This window comes from Lacerta agilis, chromosome 12 (genome assembly GCF_009819535.1).
Source record: "Lacerta agilis isolate rLacAgi1 chromosome 12, rLacAgi1.pri, whole genome shotgun sequence".
Lineage (NCBI taxonomy): Eukaryota > Metazoa > Chordata > Lepidosauria > Squamata > Lacertidae > Lacerta > Lacerta agilis.
Window position 1 is genome coordinate 2457247 of NC_046323.1, and position 23169 is coordinate 2480415.

The 23169-nt window shown below is 42.6% G+C and overlaps 3 protein-coding genes across 4 annotated transcripts in view; 2 read left to right on the forward strand and 1 right to left on the reverse strand.

Moving 5' to 3' along the window:
* TPK1 (thiamin pyrophosphokinase 1) overlaps positions 1 to 1545 on the forward strand; it is a 218388-nt gene extending 216843 nt beyond the window's left edge. For both annotated transcript variants that reach the window (XM_033166363.1, XM_033166362.1), the window contains one exon: positions 123 to 1545. In XM_033166363.1, coding sequence (XP_033022254.1) covers positions 123 to 253 — 131 coding nt within the window. In that variant the 3' untranslated portion in view covers positions 254 to 1545. The remainder of the gene's footprint in view (positions 1 to 122) is intronic.
* On the reverse strand, positions 1398 to 5973 carry SEC61G (SEC61 translocon subunit gamma). Its single transcript, XM_033166364.1, has 4 exons — positions 5871 to 5973; positions 4445 to 4544; positions 1925 to 2027; positions 1398 to 1534 (listed from the first exon to the last, which is right to left on the reverse strand). Exons 2-4 carry the CDS (start codon positions 4536 to 4538, stop codon positions 1525 to 1527), a joined length of 207 nt encoding a protein of 68 aa, XP_033022255.1. The 5' UTR covers positions 4539 to 4544; positions 5871 to 5973; the 3' UTR covers positions 1398 to 1524.
* Positions 5974 to 8986: 3013 nt separating this feature from the next.
* LOC117056179 (trichohyalin-like) lies at positions 8987 to 17501 on the forward strand. Its single transcript, XM_033166360.1, has 2 exons — positions 8987 to 12370; positions 13595 to 17501. Exons 1-2 carry the CDS (start codon positions 9174 to 9176, stop codon positions 17397 to 17399), a joined length of 7002 nt encoding a protein of 2333 aa, XP_033022251.1. The 5' UTR covers positions 8987 to 9173; the 3' UTR covers positions 17400 to 17501.
* The last annotated feature ends 5668 nt before the right edge of the window (positions 17502 to 23169 follow it).

The following is a 23169-nucleotide window of genomic DNA, read 5'->3' on the forward strand; positions in this document are numbered from 1 at the left end:
CTTTGAGAGCCTCACATAGATCATGCTTACACTGCATCAGTTCTACTGCCTTTATCCCTATTTTTGTGTTGGTTCAAACTTTGGGAACTCTTGTGCTAACCCTTCTTTTCCATTGCTTACAGACAGAAGCATTCTAAAGTTTGGGACACTCGTCAGCACTTCGAACACTTATGATGAGTCTGGAGTTGTGACTATTGAAACAGACAAACCTTTGCTTTGGACAATGGGCATCAAAGATAAAGGATGTGCATAAACTTTCAGCAGCTATTTTTGTTCAGCCCAAGCCTTAAAGCAATGCTTCCTGGGAAAATGTCACTGCGCTTTCTAAATCTAGATTTCATGCATTAGCTGGTCTCTCCAACTCAGTTTATGATTCTATGCAGCTTCAATCTATAGAATGCCAGGGATTTTAGTTTTTTGCTATTTGAGCAATGCTGTATTGTAAGCTTTTTTTAGAATTCTGAACATTGATGTGTTTTTTATATATACTGTGCATAGGATTTTTTAAAAAAAAGATTGGAAGGGCTGATAAAGTGATACTTATATCACTTGATGATATAAGTAACTTACAGAATAGAACACTGCGTAACTTTTGTGTTCTTAAAATTTGATAGTTCTCTTCAGCAGAACACAAACATTCAACTTGCCAGTGGGCTGGAACAAATAGTGCGCACCCCAAGCCAAAACCCACAAAATAAGTTGCCATGGTAATATAACAACCAGGCATGCAACCTCGGTTGCATTCATCTATATTTAGCCCATTGTGTGTGCCAGGGGCCGAATACAAATGGATGCTCACTGGTGACAGCTTGGATGCATACCTCACGGGCTCCAGGGAGCAATTCTGCTTGTATTAAAAGGGGGTGGGGAGAGGCAGGCACACAATGAAAATGTGTGGGGTGTGGCAATTACAATAATCTATAAGAAACAAAAACAATTTTTGAGCCAAAACAATTATAATTGCCAAAGTTTAAATGAACAGTCTGTTTTTAAAAAGGGAAGACAGCCTAATGTCGCATTTTAAACAAGTTTTATGCAAAAGCTTGTATTTAATAAAGGCTATATTTAAATATCAGACTTGTTATGAATTTGCTTCTGCTATTACATGAGGGAATAAAGAGAAAAGGGCTCTGTCAGTGCTGAACATCTTAAGTGGCAATCAGAACTACGTTTGTATACAAAGGTTATCAAGAGTTTGGAGTGTCCATGTGCTGCTCAGTTTATTCAACTATTGATGCTCCCCCAAGACACTGAAGTGATTGAGCATTTCATAAAACCCAATCTGACCTCAAAGGTTACATCATTCAGTTTACTGAGCATAAATTTTGTAAGTCTTAAGTCAGTGACCGACATTGGCCTACACGTGCTTGCATTAACCAACTAAGAAGCCACACCAGTTTTACTTTAAAATCTGTTTATAACGACAAGTAGCAAAAGATGATTTAGGAAGATTATGTCAGAAAGGCCAGAATGTTCTCTTTTGTTACCACAAGCAAAATCAAGTTACATGTCTTCTTGATGCATTCAGCCACCCCTGTAAAAAAAACAAGACAACAAAATCACAGAGGCACTTAAATAGCATTTTACTGTTTTGTTTTTAAAGTAATGCCCCCCTTTTTTTAATCGAAAATTCTTTATTTAAAGTGTATCATCCTATTTGTTTTTAAATAAATAAGGTAAAAAGGATGGCTAAGTCGAGTGGGAGCATGGCGCTCATCTCCACTTTCCAGCCGAGGGAATACAAAGTGCAGATTCAAAGTAGATATCTATGTTATTTAAGTATGTCAGTGCACACAGGATTCTAAAGACGACATCATGAGAGCCAGAGATCACAGCAGAGTGCACAAAAATCCAATTTTAGGACATTGCTCAGAAGTCGTCGTTGTTTTATACCAGCAGTACCAATTATGATGCATGTACTTACACAATGATGTTGTTGATTGGAATATGGATCAGTTTTACAAAGAAACCAATAAATCCCATTATTGCAAATCCTATTGCTGTTGCCATAGCAATCTTCTGGAATTCTGAAATCGGAAAAAAATGTATTTTTAAAAATGTACTCTTAAATGAATTTTGAATAATTACAACAAAATGTGTTTCTATGTTTAGCCAGGAATACTTGAATAATTGGAGGAGACTGAAGTTTTTCTGATTTAAATCTGGTTATTATTTGAAAATAAAAGTGTGTGACCATCACCACCCTGCCTATTCACTGAGCACATGGTGGAAGACTGTACTTGCTGGCCTCCCTCTCCCCTGCTTACAAAATGCCTACACTTTCAGAGTTAAAGGGCCCGTGTCTCCCATAACTTACTAAGTCAGAATCATAAAATCATAGAATTGTAGAGTTGGAAGGGACACCAAGGGTCATCTAGTCCTACCCCCTGCAATGCAGGAATCTCAGCTAAAAGCATTCATGGCAGATGGCCATCCAATCTCTGTTAAAAACCTCTAAGCAACGAGAGTCCACAACCTCCTGAGGGAGTCTGTTCAACAGCTGACACTGTCAGAAAGTTCTTCCTGATGTTTAGTCGGAATCTCCTTTCTTGTAACTTGAATCTATTGGTTCAAGTCCTACCCTCCCATGCAGGAGAAAACAAGCTTGCTCCCTCTTCCATGTGACACCCCTTCAGATATTTGAAGATGGCAAGCATATGGGCTGCTCCCTATATGAGCACCCTGAGCACAATTCCCACCTTGTATCCTTTAGTCTGTCAAACAACTCCTGGACCAAATATATATATTGCTTCAGGCAAAGACATGTTCACCCAAGTAGCAAAATTGATGTGGCAGCTAAGAAAATACAAGCCAGGTTCAAAAAAACATAGGGGTGAGTGGGATGTCTTTTTGTTTTATTGCATTTTTAACACCTGGGTATCTTTTTGAAGAGGGGCAATGCATTGATTAAATTAGGAAGCCCCCCCCCATTTTTCTGTTTTTGTGTTTATATTAGTTTGCTAAATACATCAAAATGACAGCTTGATGTATTTATACTGTGGTGACCTATGGCTTCAACAATAAAGCTTATATATTGATTCACATTGGGTCCTGAATGTAATTGGGGATCCAGGAATTATCAGAATTCCTCTCAGGCTTAGAGGCTTGGGCCCCAGGTTAGCCAAAAGATTTGTGCATTGCAGGGGGTTGGCCTAGATGACCCTTGTGGTCCCTTCCAATTCTATGATTCATGATTGAATCACACCACTGACAGTGATAATGAATGCCCAGAACTTTTTTGGGGGGGGGAATCTCCCTCTTGAGCAGAGCTTTCCAAACTTTTCATGTTGGTGACACACTTTTTAGACATGCATTATTTTGTGACTAGCAAACCAGAGATTAAACTAACCCCTTACCAGCCCCTGGAGGAGCACTGCAGCCAACACACTAACACGTCGCAACACACAGTTCAGAAAGCTCTTCTCTACAGGCTAAGTAAGCCACATGTGACGGCACCTTAAGTAATCATTAAATCTTCCAAGAATTTATGCCTACGCTGCCACTATTTTCTATCTTGTAACATATTCAATGATCCTGTGGTGCTGAAGTTTCTTGCTGTGGCTAACTGAGATCCCTGGTGTTACAGAGGAGCTAGGCAAGGAAGGGAGGAGGCAAAGACTCTAAAAAAGAAGAGTGGTCCACAGGAAATAGATGAAGAAGAGAAAGTTAAGGGAAGAGGTCTGCAAGACATCATAATCACCCACATCATGGGCTTAAGATCTCTAACCAGATTCCATATTGCAACTATACACTCAATCCGAAGAATTTTTTGCCGGGTCTACAATTTTGTCAATCTGTGCTCACTACAACCTTCCCTCACCAAACATGGGAGGGAGCAGGGTGTTGTCCAACATCACATTGAGCTTGAGGCCCAACACAGCTGCATGGAGTGAGCTTGGCTGGGAAGGGAGAGTGGAGCTCTACCCTGTCACACCAGGACTAAGAAAGCCTTGCTCCTTTCCAAGCAACTCCAAGGCTCAGAGTTGTATGACAGAGAGCAACTGAACTTCTCTAGGCTCAGGAGGATAGGCATACTTGCTGATGCTGTGTTCTCACAACATAATATATGCTCCTCAGTGACAAGATGACAAGCACACTTCTAGACCCTTGCTCAGAATCACTATCCTCACCCCATTCAAAAGCAAAGCATCTAGCCATCTATTAGAAACCACACTGTTGCATAGCTCTTAAGACATATGAGCTCAGCTATATATTTTAGATTGTTAGATTTTTTTTGTCTGTTAAAAAAGCAACCTATGCAGCATTGATCTCCTCTTTAAAAACCTACTAAATATTTTACCAACAAAATGAAAATATGATATTAAACACAGGAACTTGTGATTATTGTCATCTTGTCATCTACAGGAACAACTTGTTTATTACATTTTATTCTACTCTGCAGTGTCACAAACACATTTAGTATTTTTCTTCTTGGTGGTTTTACCTTTCCTATCTGGCTTTGTGCATCGTTTAACAAGCCTGATGGAATCTTTCACAAACTGACGACTAGGTTCCACAAATTGCATTACTTGATCCATGATTTTCTGCAAGAAAAAGAACAAACACACCAACTTATTAGGATTTTATTCATATGCAATCATTCCAAATCAGGCTTGCCTTCAATTCAAACCACAAAGCTCCTATACAGGAAATAAGGTTGCTCTTGCAAGTTCCCAATTTTTGTTAGCATTTTTAACTGGTAAAAAAAACCCACAGACATTATATTGATGTTCACTTAAAACAATGCTAATATACCCCAACATCTACAATGTCTTTTTAGAAACCTCAAACATGTTCTTTTAGTATTTTTTGTTGCACCAGTGCACAGTGATAATGAGCTCAGGGAATTTAGTAATTTGTATGAAGCTATAGTGCAACAGATAGATAGATAGATATTTATTACAGCCATAGTGCAACAGTAATGCACCCATTTTACACCATCACCAATTATGGTTAGCCAACATGGAGGCTCCCAAGCTTCATGACTTTTCCCCCATTCAGTGTAGGAATATTCAGTTGCTCAAAAGGAGACAAATCTACAATATCTTTTAACATTTGGGAGAACATGGAAGTACAGTTGACCAGAGTGTAGGGTGGGGGAGCAGTGACATTAAAAAAAAAAACACCTGGTGGTAGTGTAGTACCCTAAACTGCACAGCTAAGTTAAATAAGTTTTCACGCCTCTCCCCACCCCCTTATTACACGTTTGTGTCCTGAAGCCAATTACACAGTTTAGAAAAGACAGTTTAGAACTGCACAGTTCATGATTTAGGCACAGAAAGGGTTACACACCTTCAGAAGTGCTTAGTATCAAACCTCATATTTAGCCAATGTTTAATTAGGAACAGTGAGCATAAGTTTCCAGTATGTGTGTAACGTGATCAGATGTGCCCTCACTTTTCTTACCCCCTCTTTGTTTTTGGGGGGATGGGATGGGGGAGAGGATCGTGACAGCGATACATGAAACGTTGCATGGGAGACACACAGCATTTCCAGAGGTAGAAATGGGGCGATGCCACCCTTCCCTCTGACCCCTCAGCCTGCGGAGACGAGGAAAGGCGACCAAGTTTTCGTTACGCCGCTGTGACTCAGGAATGCTCCCTCCGGGGTCTCCGCCTCGGCCGGGCAGCCTTCTCCCCCCACCCGCCCGCCCTTTTCAGACGCTGTTTAGATTCACCCCACTGCGGGAGGGGGAAGAGAAAAGAGACAGGAGGAGGAGGAGGGGTCGGCTGCGGTGAAAGAAAGCCACTTCGCACATGCCCAGGGGCTACGTGCGCTCTACAACTCGGTTCTGGGCTCCCGTAACTGCGCTGCTTTCCCTTCCGCCGCCCCCACCCCCAGCGACACAACTCCGCTCAAGACTCACTCACCGACTTGTTGGACACGTAGCAATACGAGCAACGGAAAAGGAAGGCGGAAGCGGAAGCTAGAGGAAAAAACCTGCGCCGGCGACCGGGAAATGGCGTCACGCAGCAGCTTCCGCTCGAAGGGGACGCGGCCGCGATCGCTTTCTGAGGAGAGTTCCGGCTCCCAAGCGGCGCATCTTGTTGTCGTCACCGCATCTGTTGCCGTATTGTGCGGCAAAATTGCAGTTTGTTTTGTTTTGTTTTGTTTTGAAAGCTAGGTAAGGACGCCTGCTTTGTCCTAGGAGTTTTATTACACGTTTGCCGAAATTTGGCATAGGGAATTACCGTGTCCAGTGAAGAAGGGGGTGTGCCGTATTATTATTATTATTACAATATGTTTATTTTATATGTTTATTCACACACACACCTTTACCCTGACAGAGAAATTAGAACAGTTAAAAACATAATGGGGGTGGGAACAATCATTTTTAAAACAAAAATAAACATTAATAGAATTAAAACTATATGTGTATGTGTGGATTCCTACCACTTATATGTAGCCCTTTAAAAAGCAGAGAAGGTCCCAGCGCAGCTCTTAAGAATTAGACTTGCCGATTTGTGGCTATTTTCCGGTGAGGTTCAGTCACATACTGGCAAATTCAGGTTGCTCAGTTAAAATTGATTTGGAGGTCTTGTGCAACAACCACCCCCACCCAATACATGCACAATTCAGACTTTTTGTGATAGCAAAGAGACAGGGAAATGTGCTGGAAACTGTCAGATGACATTTGCTTGATGTAACATTCTGTAATCTCTCTGCAAACAAATCAGGATGAGTGCCCCATTTTATCCGTTTTTCAATACAGATTAAAAATAAAACAAATCTAATCTAATCTAATGGTAGCTCATCATTAGCATATCAAACCACATGAGATGAGTTAATTAAAGATACACATTTTTATTTAAGTAGGATATGTATGAGTGGAAATCCAGGCTTAGTCTCCTAAACCAAGCTTGGGTTTGTTAAAACAATCCAATGTCCCCTTTCAGAGGCAACACCACTCTACTATATACTTCTTGTGAATTATGACCCACAGTCAGGGACTGGGCAGAGGAGGAATGGTGGAGACCACCTTCCCAGCCTGAACCTTCCACAGAAGAGGAAGACAGTATAGGTTTACAATGGTTTGCAGAGGTCACAGTTCAGAGGCAGATGAGGGAAAAGTTGGGAAATAATGGGAGAGGAGGAAGCATAGCCGGAGCAGCTGGCTGACATGTTAAAAGGTAAAGGGACCCCTGACCATTAGGTCCAGTTGCGGATGACTCTGGGGTTGCGGCGCTCATCTTGCTTTATTGGCTGAGGGAGCTGGCGTACAGCTTCCGGGTCATGTGGCCAGCATGACTAAGCCGCTTCTGGCGAACCAGAGCAGCGCACGGAAATGCCGTTTACCTTCCCGCCAGAGCGGTACCTATTTATCTACTTGCACTTTGGGGGGTGCTTTCGAACTGCTAGGTTGGCAGGAGCAGGGAGCGAGCACGGAAGCTCACCCCATTGTGGGGATTTGAACCGCCAACCTTGCAGTCAGCAAGCCCTAGGCTCAGTGGTTTAGACCACAGCGCCACCCGCGTCCCTAAATGTGTCCCTAGCACCTTAGATACCAAGTTTGTTCTGTGTATAAGCTTTCGTGTGCATGCACACTTCTTCAGATACACTGAAGCAGAAGTAACCAGTGGGAGGGTGGGGTGGGGTTTTTCTCAGAAGGAGATGGGTGGTTTTTATTTATTTCAACTGCATCAGACCAACACAGCTATGTACCTGAATCACGTTATCACTAGAAAGCATTCCAGACCCCCCCCCCCTTGTTCAAGCAATAAAGACCTGTAGGCCTAAATATGCCCTCAAAGACCAAATCATTTAAAAATGTCTTTTAAAACAGACACAATTGCTCCAAATTGTTTTAGGCCAATGTCCAGCATTGCAAATTATTATTATTATTATTATTATTATTATTATTATTAGCCACCCATCTGATTGGGTTGCCCCAGCTACTCTGGGTAGCTTCCAACAAAATATTAAAAATACAATAAACATCAAACACTAAATTTAGGGTTGCCTTCAAATGTCTTCTAAAAGTCCAATATTTGTTTATTTCCTTGATATTTGATGGGAGGGCGTTCCACAGGGCAGGCACCACCATCGAAAAGGCCCTCTCTATGGTTCCCTGTAACATCACTTCTCTCAGTGAGTGCACTGCTAGGAGGCCCTTGGAGCTGGACCTCAGTGTCTGAGCTGAATAATGGGGGTGGACCAAGGCTGTTTAGGGCTTTAAAGGTCAGCACCAAGACTTTGAATTGTGCTTGGAAACGTACTGGGAGCCAATGTAGATCCTTTAGGAATGGTGTTACTGGTATATGGTCCTGGTGGCCGCTCTCAGTCACCAGTCTAGCTACTGCATTCTGGATTAGTGGTAGTTTCTGAGTCACCTTCAAAGGCAGCCCCACGTGGAGCGCATTGCAGTATTCCGAGAGGGAGATAACCAGAGCAATGTACTACTATGTCTGGCAAGAGTCTTATTGTTTTCCAATCTGGCATTCAATTCCTTGGTTCATTGATTATTTATTTATTTATTTATTTATTTGCCAGCCTTCATCTTAAGGTCCCAGGACAGGTTACAGAATTAAAAAACAGTATTAAAAACAATTTAAAGCAATGCTTTAACAAACAATCTAACAATGCTCACCTAATGTCAAGTAGATAAGCATGTACACAGTATATTCATGTATCATTGTATAAAGCATACCAGTTCCTGAGTTACAATGAAGTCAGAAATCAGTGTCTCATGATTTTTCAAGAAGAGAAGCATAATGCTGATGGGATATTCCAGAAACTGAGCAAGCTGCAGTTTTCCATCTAATGATGTAAACAACTTCCTCTTTCTGATTGTAAGCATTTTTGTGCAGGTGCAAAATAAGTAAAAACTACTATTCATACCATTAAACATAGCATATAAATGAAAAAGAAAGGACTATAGGAGATTGTTGGCATTACATGACTTTAAGAACTTGCCTCAAAATTCTAGTGATGATGAGACTGATGACATCACAAAATCTCCCTTTGTTATTGAGTCTTTCAGACTCAGTTTTGGCACATTAAGAAATAGTTGTAGATATAGAAGTAGGGCCATGGCAGAGAGGAATTATGAGGGCCTTTTCCCATCATGCCACTCATAAACTTAATAACTAAACTCTCAAGCCAGCTTCCATAAATTCTTCCTTCCTTTCTAAGGTCAAACTATCTCCTGCATCTGTTCATCTTTTCCCCTCATCATGGATCCAAGAAAAGTTCACAGTGACACACATGACCAGGTCAAGCTTTACTTGAACTTAGCTAATTCTGAAGATCGATTCTTCCTTCGGGAACCATTAGGAAACATAAATAATTCCTTACCACATACAACAAACAACATTTGTGTAGGTGAGGCTGGTGATAAGCTTCTGAAAGATCCAAGCAAGGAGAACAATTTGGAGACTTGTAGTGAGGAAACGGAACAATGTCAGAACAATATCCACGAACTGGGATGCAATAGCCTGAAAGTAACTGAAGAGATGAGGAATCAAATCAATGAAAAGTGTAAGGAGGCTTTTGAAGTCCTAGCTAAAGGTGAACTTCAGAAAGCAGTTCATTTGTTCACTGAAGCCATTGAGTTGAATCCACATATTCCTAGTTCCTACATTAACCGGGCCAGTGTCTTTATGCAGTTGCAGGAGGCACGGGCTGCCATTAAAGACTGTGACATAGCCATTGAACTGAATCCCAAATCACCAGAGTCATTCAGACTGCGAGGGAAAGCATTCCAGAATTTGGGGCTTTGGGAAGAGGCAGCCTGTGATCTTGCTTTAGCTTCTAGGCTGGAGTATGAAGAAGAAGCCAATGCTGTGGTAAAAAGATTGAAGTTAGGGTTTCAAAGGATTTCTGAGACACGTGCAAAGTGTGCCTTAAGATACAAGGAATCTGAGTTACTGGAGCAGGTTAAGAATGTAGAGGCAACTTCAAAGGCTGATGCACAAGATCAGAGAGAGAAAGATTTTAGCACACCATTGGAGAATGAAACAGCAAATGGCAAATTAGATCATGAGGGCGAGTTCCAACACATGCTAAATGAAAATGTGGAGACAGTTGAGATGTGGAAGCAAACCAATGAAAAAAAGAAAGAAGCCTTTGATGCAGTGGAGAAAGGTGAACTACAAAGAGCCATTGACCTGTTCTCTGAAGCTATTGAATTAAACCCCCGGTGTGGCAACTTGTATGTTTGCCGAGCCAGTACCTTTCTAAAGCTGCGTCTGCCACATGCTGCCATAAGCGACTGCAATCAAGCTATAAAATTAAACCCTGATGCAGCATTACCATATAAGTGGCGCGGGGGGGCATTTCATCTGTTAGGATACTTGCAGGAGGCCGCTAAAGATCTTTCTTTGGCCTGTCAGTTGGATTATGATGAAAATACATATGCCATGTTGAAGGAGGTAGAAGCAGAGACCAAGTCATTCACTCAATGTTGGAGAAAGCATGAAGGAAAATGTAATACAGAATCATTTACAGAAAATATGGAAAGGATGAAAGAAGCCCTTGTAGACCCAGAGAGTACACAGACAAAGATTCCATTGAAAACACCAAAACACCAAGATACCGTTTCAGAAGAACAAGAAAGGAGTAAATTTAAACTCTCCAAAGTAAAGGATGTTCCATATGATCATGCCCAAGAACATGAACCATTTATTCATTTCCCAGAGGAACAATGCAAAGCCTATCCTCTGTATGCTGCAGAACAAGAAAAAGGTCAACTCATAGCACATGAAAAATACGAAACATCTGAAGTTCAGGAAAGAGAGATTCAGAAGGGAACTAAGAGTGATTTTGAATGCACTAAATCAGAGAGTGAGGAGAGTGAATTGGAAATTGATACTGAAGAGGTGATTGAACCAGATGAAGATGTTCCTCAAGAGATGGGAGATGAAAACTTGAAAGTAACAGATGAAATGCGAAAACAGGCCAGTGAAAAGAAAAGAGAAGCTATTGATGCAATCAATAAAGGCGAACTTTTTAAAGCTTTAGATCTGTTCACTGAAGCTATTAAGCTAAACCCACGCCTTACCATTTTATATGCAAACCGAGCCAAGGTCTATATGAAGCTTCAGAAACCAAATGCTGCAATTAGGGACTGTGACAAAGCCATACAGATCAACCCTGATTCGGCTCAGCCCTACAAGTGGAGAGGAAGAGCATTGCAGCTACTTGGTTACTGGCAAAGGGCTGCTAAAGACCTAGCCTTGGCCTGCCAATTGGATTATGATGAAGAATCCTATGCTATGTTGAAGGAGATACAGCCAAAGGCTCAGAAAATTGCCAAATACTGGCGAAAGCATGAGCGGAAACTTGAGAAAAAGAAGTACAAGGAGCTTCTGGAAAGCCTTCACAAAGTTTGTGAGAAGCATGAAAGACCACAAAGTATACTTACAGGGTTAGAAAGTGATGACAAGGTAGCCACTGAAGACCAGAGAAGGGCTTGGAAGGAAACCATGAATGAATGGCAGGGAGTCAGACACACCGTCCTGAGGAAACAGGAGAGAATGCCCCGGGAAGAGGTGGGAAGAAGTCTGCAAGAAAATATATGGATACAATATAGATCTTTTGAAAAGGAGACTGATGAACAAGACAACTTTCAGCAGAAGCTACTGGAGGAGCAAGAAAGAATTCAGCACAAGGAAGTAAAATACCAGGGAACAGTCCAGCAGAAAGAGCTGGAGGAACAGTTAAGAGCCCTTCAGCAAGAACTTGAGGAAAAGCTTAGAGCTTATCAAGAAGAACTGGATGAAGAGGAGAATTCTCTGAGAAGGTTATTAAAAGAACAGGAAAAATCACATCAGAAGTTACTCTATCAGCAAGAAAAAGCTTACAAAGTGATCCTAGAAGAGCAGGCAAAAGCTCAGCTGCTAGCTCTCGAGGAACTAGAGAGAGCTCAGCAAACAGCTCTGGAGGAACTGGCAGAAGCTCGACTGACAGCCCTGGGGGAACAGGAAAGAGCTCAGCAACAAGTCCTGGAGGAAGAGGAGAGAGCTCTGAAAGCTCTGGAAAGTGCTCATAAGCAAGCACTGGAAGAACAGAAGAAAGCTCATGTGGTTGTCATGGAAGAACAGAAACTGGCACACAAAAAATCTCTAGAAGAAAAGATGATGGCTGAGGCAGCTCTGGGAGAACTCCAGAGAACTCAAAGGAAGTTTCAAGAAGAGCGAGAAATGGCTGAAAAGAAAACAATTGAAGAAAAAGAAAAAGCTCAGAAGACCCTAGAAAAAATAGAAAGTGCTCAAAAGAAGGCTGTGGAGGAACAGGAAAGAGCCCAGAAAGCCCTAGAAGCTTTAGAATTTGTTCATAAACAGGCTCTGGAGCAGCAGAAAAAAGCTCAGATGGCCATCATGGAAAAAGAGCAAGCACAGAAAAAATCTCTAGAAGAAACAAATATGTCTGAAGCAGCCCAGGAAGAACTTTCAAGGGCTGGAAGAAAGGTCCTGGACAATCGGGAAATGACAGAGAAGAAAGCAATGGAAGAAAGAAGTATGCTTCAGAGAGGCCTAGAAGAATTAGACATTGCTAAGAAGAAGGCTGTAGAGGAACAAGAAAGAGCTCAGAAAGCTCTGGAAGCTCTGGAAAAAGCTCATAAGCAGGCACTGCAGGAACAGGAGCAAGCACAGAAAAAAGCTCTTAAAGAAAAGAAGATGGCTGAGGCAGCTCTAGAAGAACTCTCAAGGACTCAGAGAAAGATCCAAGAAGAGCAGGAAAGGGCTGAAAAAAAAGCAATGCAAGAAAAAGTGACACTTCAGAAAAGACAAGAAGAATTAGAGATTGCTCAAAAGAAGGCATTGAAGGAACAGGAGAGAGCTCAGAGAGCTCAGAAAGCTCTGGAAAGAGCTCATCAGCAGGCACTGGAGGAACAGAAGAAAGCCCAAGTGGCAGCCATGGAAGAACAAGATCAAGCCCAAATAAAGGCTCTAGAAGAAAAGAAGAGGGCCGAGGCAGCCATGGAACAACTCCAGAGAGAGCAAAGAAAGTTTCAAGAAGAGCAGGAAATAGCTGAAAAGAAAGCGGTGGAAGAAAAAGAATTACTTCAGAAGGGCCTAGAAGAATTAGGGATCGCTAAGAAGAAGGCTCTAGAGGAACAGGAGAGAGCTCAGAAAGCTCTGGAAGCTCTAGAAAGAGCACATCAGCAGGCACTGGAGGAACAGAAGAAAGCCCAGGTGGCAGCCATGGAAGAGCAGAACCGAGCCCAGAAAAAAGCTGTAGAAGAAAAGAAGATGGCTGAGGCAGCCATGGAACAACTCATAGAGATTCAGAGAAAAGTTCAAGAAGAGCAGGAAAGGGCTGAGAAAAAAGCTGTGGAAGAAAGAGAGGTACTTCAAAAGAGCCAAGAAGAATTAGAGTTTGCTAAGAAGGCGGCACTGGAAGAACAGGAAAGAGCTCAAAAGGCTCTGGAAACTCTAGAAAGAGCACATCAGCAAGCATTGGAGGAACAAAAGAAAGCCCAGATGGCAGCCATGGAAGAACAGGAATTAGCACAAAAGAAATATCTAGAAGAAAAAAAGATGGCAGAGGAAGCCCTGGAAAAACTCTTGACTAAGGTTCAAAAAGAACAGGAAATGATTGAGAAAAAAGCAATGGCAGAAGAAGAGAAAGCCGAGAAGACTAAAAAAGAATTAGACATTGCTCAGAAGAAGGCCCTTGAGGACTTGGAGACAACTAGAAAAAAGGCACGGGAGGACCAGGAAAGAGCCCAGAATGCCCTGGAAGCTCTTGAAAGAGCTCATAAGCAGGCATTGCAGGAACAGGAGCAAGCACAGAAAAAAGCTCTTAAAGAAAAGAAGAGGGCTGAGGCAGCTCTAGAAGAACTCTCAAAGGCCCAGAGAAAGATCCAAGAAGAGCAGGAAAGGGCTGAGAAACAAGCAATGCAAGAAAAAGGAGTTCTTCAGAAGAGCCGAGGGGAATTAGAGATTGCCCAAAAGAAGGCACTGGAGGAACAGGAAAGAGCTCAGAAAGCTCTGCAGGCTCTGGAACGAGCTCGTAAGCAGTTATTGGAGGAAAAGAAGAAAGCCCAGGTGGTAGCCATGGAAGAACAAGATGAAGCCCAAAGAAAGGCTCTAGAAGAAAAGAAGAGGGCCGAGGCAGCCATGGAACAACTCCAGAGAGTGCAAAGAATGTTTCAAGAAGAGCAGGAAATAGCTGAAAAGAAAGCGGTGGAAGAAAAAGAATTACTTCAGAAGGGCCTAGAAGAATTAGGGATCGCTAAGAAGAAGGCTCTAGAGGAACAGGAGAGAGCTCAGAAAGCTCTGGAAGCTCTAGAAAGAGCACATCAGCAGGCACTGGAGGAACAGAAGAAAGCCCAGGTGGCAGCCATGGAAGAGCAGAACCGAGCCCAGAAAAAAGCTGTAGAAGAAAAGAAGATGGCTGAGGCAGCCATGGAACAACTCATAGAGATTCAGAGAAAAGTTCAAGAAGAGCAGGAAAGGGCTGAGAAAAAAGCTGTGGAAGAAAGAGAGGTACTTCAAAAGAGCCAAGAAGAATTAGAGTTTGCTAAGAAGGCGGCACTGGAAGAACAGGAAAGAGCTCAAAAGGCTCTGGAAACTCTAGAAAGAGCACATCAGCAAGCACTGGAGGAACAAAAGAAAGCCCAGATGGCAGCCATGGAAGAACAGGAATTAGCACAAAAGAAATATCTAGAAGAAAAAAAGATGGCAGAGGAAGCCCTGGAAAAACTCTTGACTAAGGTTCAGAAAGAACAGGAAATGATTGAGAAAAAAGCAATGGCAGAAGAAGAGAAAGCCGAGAAGACTAAAAAAGAATTAGACATTGCTCAGAAGAAGGCCCTTGAGGACTTGGAGACAACTAGAAAAAAGGCACGGGAGGACCAGGAAAGAGCCCAGAATGCCCTGGAAGCTCTTGAAAGAGCTCATAAGCAGGCATTGCAGGAACAGGAGCAAGCACAGAAAAAAGCTCTTAAAGAAAAGAAGAGGGCTGAGGCAGCTCTAGAAGAACTCTCAAGGGCTCAGAGAAAGATCCAAGAAGAGCAGGAAAGGGCTGAGAAACAAGCAATGCAAGAAAAAGGAGTTCTTCAGAAGAGCCGAGGGGAATTAGAGATTGCCCAAAAGAAGGCACTGGAGGAACAGGAAAGAGCTCAGAAAGCTCTGCAGGCTCTGGAACGAGCTCGTAAGCAGTTATTGGAGGAAAAGAAGAAAGCCCAGGTGGTAGCCATGGAAGAACAAGATGAAGCCCAAAGAAAGGCTCTAGAAGAAAAGAAGAGGGCTGAGGCAGCCATGGAACAACTCCAGAGAGTGCAAAGAAAGTTTCAAGAAGAGCAGGAAATAGCTGAAAAGAAAGCGGTGGAAGAAAAAGAATTACTTCAGAAGGGCCTAGAAGAATTTGGGATCGCTAAGAAGAAGGCTCTAGAGGAACAGGAGAGAGCTCAGAAAGCTCTGGAAGCTCTAGAAAGAGCACATAAGCAGACACAGGAGGAACAGAAGAAAGCCCAGGTGGCAGCCATGGAAAAACAGGAATTAGCACAAAAGAAATACCTAGAAGAAAAAAAGATGGCAGAGGAAGCCCTGGAAAAACTCTTGACTAAGGTTAAAAAAGAACAGAAAATGACTGAGAAGAGAGCAATGGCAGAAGAAGAGAGATCTGAGAAGACTAAAAAAGAATTAGAATTTGCTCAGAAGAAGGCCCTTGAGGACTTGGAGACAGCCAGAAAAAAGGCGAGGGAGGATGAGGAAAGAGCCCAGAATGCTCTGGGAGCTCTTGAAAGAGCTCATAAGCAGGCAATGCAGGAACAGGAGCAAGCACAGAAAAAAGCTCTTAAAGAAAAGAAGAGGGCTGAGGCAGCTCTAGAAGAACTCTCAAGGGCTCAGAGAAAGATCCAAGAAGAGCAGGAAAGAGCTGAAAAGAAAGCAATGAGAGAAAAAGAGGCAGCTCAGAAGCCCCTAGAAGAATTAGAGATTGCCCAAAAGAAGGCATTGGAGGAGCAGGAGAAAGCACAAAAAGCTCTAGAAGCTCTGGAAAGAGCTCATCAGCAGGCACTGCAGGAACAGAAGAAAGCCCAGTTTACAGTCATGGAAGAACAGGAACTAGCACAAAAAAAGTCTCTAGAAGAAAAGAAGAGGGCTGAGGCAGCCCTGGAAGAACTCTTAAGGACTCAAAAAACATTCCAAGAGGAGCAGGAAAGGGCTGAGAAGAAAACAATGAGAGAAAAAGAAGAAGTTCAGAAGCTCTTAAAAGAATTAGACATTGCTCAAAAGAAGGCCTTGGAGGAAAATAAAAGAGCTGAACACAAAGCCTTAGAGGAACAAAGGATAGCCCAGCAGGCTAGGGAAGAGCTGGAGAGAGCACATGCTAAATCTATAGAGGAACAGCAGAGAGCTCAGATGATGGCCTTTGAAGAACAGCAGAAAACTAAGGTGATGCATACTGAACTGGAGGAAACTCGGAACAAAGTGTTGGAGGAACAAGAAAGAGCACAGAAGAGAGCTGTAGAGGAACAATTGAAAGCTCATCATATTATAGAGGAATTGACAAAAGTTCAAAAGTCAGCTCTGGAGGAACAAGAAAGAGCCAGGAAGGCAGCCATAGCAGAGCAGCAAAGAGCGGAGATGATGCTTAAGGAGCTGGAGGAAAGACACAGAAAAACCTTAGAAGAACAGGAAATCATACAGAAGAAGGCCCTTGAGCAACAAGAAAGAGCCCATCTTGCAACAGAGGAGTTAGCAAAAGCTCAAAAGTCAGCTCTTGAGGAACAAGAAAGAGCTAGGAGGACAGCCCTAGCAGAGCAGCAGAGGGCCGAGAAGATGCTTAAGGAGCTGGAGGAAAGACAGAGAAAAGAACGGCAAAGAACACAGAAGAAGACTGTTGAGCAACAAGAAAGGGTTCGTCTTGCTATGGAGACATTGGCAAAGGCTCAAAAGTCAGCACTGGAGGAACAAGAAAGAACCCGGAAGGCAGCCCTAGCAGAGCAGCAGAAAGCTGAAATGATGCTTAAGGAGCTAGAAGAAAAACAGAGCAAAGAACGACAAAGAATACAGAAGAAAGCCGCTGAGCAACAAGAAAGAGCCCATCTTGCTATGGAGGAATTGGCAAAGCGTCGAAAGGCAGCTCTGGAGGAACAAGGGAAGGCTCTGAAGAAGGCCCTGGAAGAACAGAAGACAACTGAAAAGGGCACGGTAGAATTGGAGGGAGCACAGAAAAAGGCCTTGGAGGAAACAGAAGCACAGAATAAAAATCTACCACAAACTCAGGAACCTGTTTTTAAAAGGATTCATGAGGCGTGCAAGTTCATACAGAAACTGGGTGCTATTGAGCCAGAAGGAGCTCATAGAAAGCTCTGTGTTCAGCAAGGAAAGGCTCGCAAGAACCTAGAACAGAAAGAACACCGGCAACCACAGAAGGTCCCGGAACATGACAAGAGTTCACAAACGCCATTCTCGGACTCTGTTTTGGACTTTTTCCAAACAGAGTAAATTCCAGAACTCTGATCCTGAATGAGGGTTAGGGAAGGGAAAAGATGGACTGAATTTGAAAGTCATCTGCAGGTACTGTGTTAATGAAAGTAAAACTGGGAAGGAAGGAAAAAGAAGAGAAATGTTTCTATTTTTAAAGTGTTCCCATACACACAGTAATTTTTTTTAGGATTAAATCATTCCTGTCCACACAGCAGCACTGGGTCCTCAAACAGATAGACAGTCATGAACACACAATGTTTTTTCATATCATCATGAGGGCCTCAAGGCTTAACTCCTGGGCAGGAGTTGGTTGGTTCCTCTTCGATCACTACAAATAGCATCTAGGAAGCACCTGAGCTCTTTTACACACACATACCAAGTATTTTTGACAGATTTTAATCTGTGGGTTAAACCACAGAGCCTAGGGCTTGCTGATCAGAAGGTCGGCGGTTCGAATTCCCGCAATGGGGTGAGCTCCCGTTGCTCGGTCCCAGCTCCTGCCCACCTAGCAGTTCGAAAGCACATCAAAAGTGAAAGTAGGTAATGAGGTACCGCTCCAAAAGGAAGGTAAACGGCGTTTCCATGCGCTGTTCTGGTTTGCCAGAAGTGGCTTTGTCATGCTGGCCACATGACCCGGAAGCTGTATACCAGCTCCCTCGGCCAGTAATGCGAGATGAGCGCCGCAACCCCAGAGTCGGACACGACTGGACCTAATGGTCAGGGGTCCCTTTACCTTTAGCTTTACCTTTACCAAGTATTTTTGACAGTTGATCAGATTTTAAAAATAAAAGATTCCATTTTCTACCCAGTGTTTTAAACATTAACTAATATTTTTCAAAATATTACAATATTTTCCGCTGCTCAAATGCTTCCTTACCACCCATGGCAGATTTATTTATTTATTTTAGAAACACAGAAATATTAGATATGCGGGGGGGGGGAGACTATGTTCGTTTAGATGCGGATGAACAGAATATTTAAGGCACAATTAGAAAATGGGAAAAATAAAACAATTGGCTTCTTAGTTTCAGTATTTTCAAGATTCATTCTGATTCAAATAAACATTTCAAACCCTTCTCTGGGTGGGAGTCTGTAAAAAATAACTAGCCTCTTTCCCTGGCTCCTTTCCTCAGTCTATATGAGGTAAGAAATCTACAAACATTTGGTTAATCTCCAGCTTCTCTCAATGATGTTTCTACAGTGAAAAGAAATGTGCTGGTATTTTCATCCCAATAGATGTTACGGGGACTCAATGGACAGACTGCTTTGAAAAGGGCCACGTTGCACATTCAGGGCCTCTAGTCTTAGGTGGAGACTGGTTGTGGTTTTGGTATCAACAAAATTCCACTAAAGTTAGGAGATAATCCCCATGGAACAGATTTCAGATTTCCAGCCTCCAAACCTACTCTTATCTGTCATGGAATCATAGAATTGTAGAGTTGGAAGGGACAAGGAGCTCATCTAGTCCTTGCCCTGCAAGGCAGGAATCTTTTTGCCCAACGTGGGACTCAAACCCATAAACCTGAGATTAAGAGTCTCATGCTCTACCCACTGAGCTATACAATTTGATAATAAAACAATTACTCAATGCAGTGCTTTTTCCAGGGGAGACGCAGGGGGGCGCATACCCCTAAACATTTTGTGAATCTAACGGGAGAAGAAACTAATTTTTTTTTAAAAAAATAATAATAATAGTTTCTTCTCTAGCACGGTGAATTGTCACTTCCATTGCTACCCCCGATGGCGGCCTCATTTCCTGTCATGGTGTTTCCTGAGTCTCAGACGGAAGCGAGCATTTAATGTGTGAAGCAGCATATTTATTTTTCCAAATCTGAAATATAAAATGGTGGTTTTCTTGAGTCAAAATGAGAGTACCCCTAAACATTCTTTTTAGAAAAAAGCACTGACTGAATGTACGTTATAGATTAAGGAAGAATTATGAAATGATGAGTTTTCCCACACCATACCTTTCACTGTATAGCCAGACACAAAACTGCTAAGACAGCCGTTAATCATTTCAAATATATGTACATGCAGGATGCCTTGACATCAGAATCTTTTTTTTTTCCATATTGCAACCCAGTACCCTCTTTGAGATGCTAAAATTAAAACATTGGATACACTCTAATTATTACTAAAACAAAATAAAAAATAAAAAAATTCCAGTAGCACCTTAGAGACCAACTAAGTTTGTTCTTGGTATGAGCTTTCGTGTGCATGCACACTTCTTCAGATATGCACACAAAAGGTCATACCAAGAACAAACTTAGTTGGTCTCTAAGGTGCTACTGGAAGGATTTTTTTTATTTTTTATTTTGTTTTGACTATGGCAGACCAACACGGCTACCTATCTGTAACCCTAATTATTATTGTTTTAGAAAAATTCAGAGTGGTTTAAAATAATGCACTTTTTCATTTTGATGGATTTTGGCCTTCTTGCCAGATCCTGATTTTTAACCACAGCCTAGATATTGGGTGGGGTAGGGGTTGAGTTTGCAATAGTGGGACTTCAAAATACAAATTCCACTTACACCCCACACTCCCTGCTGTGAGTGCCCTGAATCCGATCTTTTCAAATTTAGGTTTGGCACAAAATGGGACCCCATCAGCGTGGCTGAGAGCGGGGTCTTGTTGTCCGGGCAGCCCAGGAGGACCTCCATACACACTGCCCAGGCTTGCACCCTGGAGAGGTCACTACAGTACTCTAATCACTGGAACTGATGCTCCTGAACAGGGTTCGTCCATCATTTATTGCTGAGGAGCCTGCAAATTTTTCTTTCTTCCCCTGAAATCTAAACTTAATCAGGAGACAATTGTAGGAAATGGACCACAGGACTGAAAATTAACTGTGACCCTTCATCTGATAATATGTGTATTAGCATAAAGCTCCTTTATAGTGTACTCTGCATGTACATATAATGGACAGCTGCTTATCCTGGATTAAAACTGGTAGCCATTTCTCATAAATGACAGTGCCCGAGATAGTATGGTGTAGTTTGCACCACTTTATCACCATAGCAACCAAAACATGTTTATTGAAAGGAAATTGCCATATATTAATATTATTGCATTCCAAGTATTGACACCAGGTGGCACTGTAGCCCAGTTATAAAACAATAATAGTGCTCCCTTGAACCTCAATATTACTTTTATAGAAGTGACTTTCATTTCACAGCAGATTGGAAATGTACATTTTTACTAACAAACTGATTTTCTACTGTACAAAATGTGCTGTGGGTCTGCAGAAGATCTTCCTGAGTTTAGCTGAGCTTCTAAAATCTGTTCCAGCCGCTGCCCCTGCATAGGCTCAAGGAGAATTGTCACCCACTGTGCTCTTCCCCTGTACTTGTGCTAAGTAAGGCCCCCAAGCCAAGCACACTTGGCTGACTTCAGTCTCCCAACTCACTGAACAGATATCCACCTCCCAATGGGTCAACTGAGGGGAGGCAGAAGGAGCCTCTCTTCTCAAGAATTGTGCTTTTTGGCATTGATGATTAAGGAGATCTCAAACTACAGTTCCTGGGATTCTTTGTGCTTTAAATGTGTGGTGTGGACATGAGTATAGTGAGGGAGAAGCCTAGAAGTGGATCTTAGCTGCAAGAAGCCATAGAACAAACAATCTAGGTATCCCTATTAAGAGAGAGGGTGGGTGATGTGCATTTCACACACACCCAGCCCCTGCTTTTGGTCCAAATACAGCTCTTTTGGGTTCTGCCAGCACTTTTATCCTTTGCTTCCTTTCACTCCAGTTAAATCAAATCTCAGTCTTCCTCGCAATACATCTTTTGTTGAAACCTTTTCTCCTTGTTGCTGGACTCTGATTCTTTGTTTCCTGTCAGTCCCCACAATCCAGACCCGCAGGGCACTTTGATCTGTCATGGTTCTGGCCAACCCACAAAGCTGCAAGGGACAGGTGTGGGCTGTGGTCACTGCAGGCAGTCCTGGCCATACAGCCACTTCCCACGCTCCCTGTTGTCCCAGAGAGCCCTGGGCAGAGAGCGCAGGAAACCAGAGTCTGGACAAACCTCCCCATATCAATACAAGCACCATTAACTGGTGGAAATCTAATCAAAACGAGCCACAATTTTATGCCCTTCATAATTCTGGATCTTTTTCTGTGTTTATGGTTTCAGCATTTAATGAAGTTTCTATATACTTATATTTAAGGCAGCTGTGTTCTGAATCTTGAAATAATTCTCCACTTTCTCATGCTTGAAGGGTTAGTTTTGAATGTGAAACAGAAATTCAATATTGTGAAAATGGAGTTAGTTGCTATGGCTCTTTATAGAAGTCTTTATGCTGTAACCAGCTGCTTCCTCTCTTTAACCAGACTTGGGTTGTTGTTGTTGTGCAGTGTCTTTATATGGAGGTACTGAATATCTGAGAATGAAATCACCTAGCTTTCATCTTATGCCTACAATAAATGGAAGAAACTACTATTTCTCTGGGAGAAGTTTGGGGAACACACAACAACTACAGTATAGTCAGTAGTCACTATCTGACACATAGCTAAAACCCATTAAACACATTTAAATAAAGTGAAAAATCAATAGGCTTAAGAGTGATTAACTTGGGTTGGGTTGTGGCCAATGTATAACAATATAATCCAGCTTCCAGCTACCAGGGTTCTGCTTTTTGTTGTTGTTGTTGTTCAGTCGTGTCCGACTCTTCGTGACCCCATGGACCAGAGCACGCCAGGCACGCCTATCCTTCACTGCCTCTCGCAGTTTGGCCAAACTCATGTTAGTTGCTTTTTACATGAGTAGAATGTGTGCTTTTATATAAAATGCATCTCTGGGTTATTTGTGGGGCCTGCCTGGTGTTTTTACATGAGTAGAATGTGTCCTATTTAAAATGCATCTCTGAGTTATTTGTGGGGCATAGGAATTCATTCTCCCCCCCCAAAAAAAAATATAGTCCGGCCCCCCACATGGTCTGAGGAACGGTGGACCGGCCCATGGCTGCAAAAGGTTGCTGACCCCTGTGCCATACTCTGGCATATGAGTTGCCAACATGATTTTATTTGTATATTGTTAATTCTTTTAAATAGTTCCATGTGCTTCAACTTCGGGATTCTTTGATTAAGTGGTTTGTAAATAAGTGAGCTGGAAGGGGGTGATAACTCCTCCTTAGCTGATCTGCGTAGATCAGCCAAAGTGGGGAGATGGTGTGTCTGTTGGCGTAAGTGTATGTCCTGTGTGCACATGAGTGTGCGGGGTGGCCACACCCACTGCTGGCAGACAACCCCGGGAGCCCAAAACAAGAGTGAGCTGCTCCTGCTACACAGGCCTCTACTGATATGCAGAGCACTGTATGCCCACAATATATTTCTGTGAGTCTGGGATCAGGATGTACCAAGTTAGCACATCCAACTCCACAAGTCAAACAATGTCATAAATAAATACAACTTATGAACTCTGTATGACAGAAGGCTCTACTCAGTATTCATTAAAATGCCATTTCTATTTCCTACCCTTTGCTCTGATACTACCCACGGCTGTAGTACAATGGATCAGTGCATCAAGCTATTAAGCAGGAGGTTGGTGGTTCCATCCCACCCAAGGATGGCTGTGGGCAGGATTCCTGCATTGCAGGGGGGTTGGACTAGATAACCCTCAGGGTCCCTTCCAGCTCTACAATTCTATGATTCTACACTGGGAATTGGCGGGATGGGCGGCTCTTCTATGGAAATGGCCCAAATCTGAATTTCATCATCCTGGGCAATTAAGGCTGCATTCTTATGCACAGTTACCTAGGAGTAAGCCAAGATTAACAGAGTGGGGCTGAC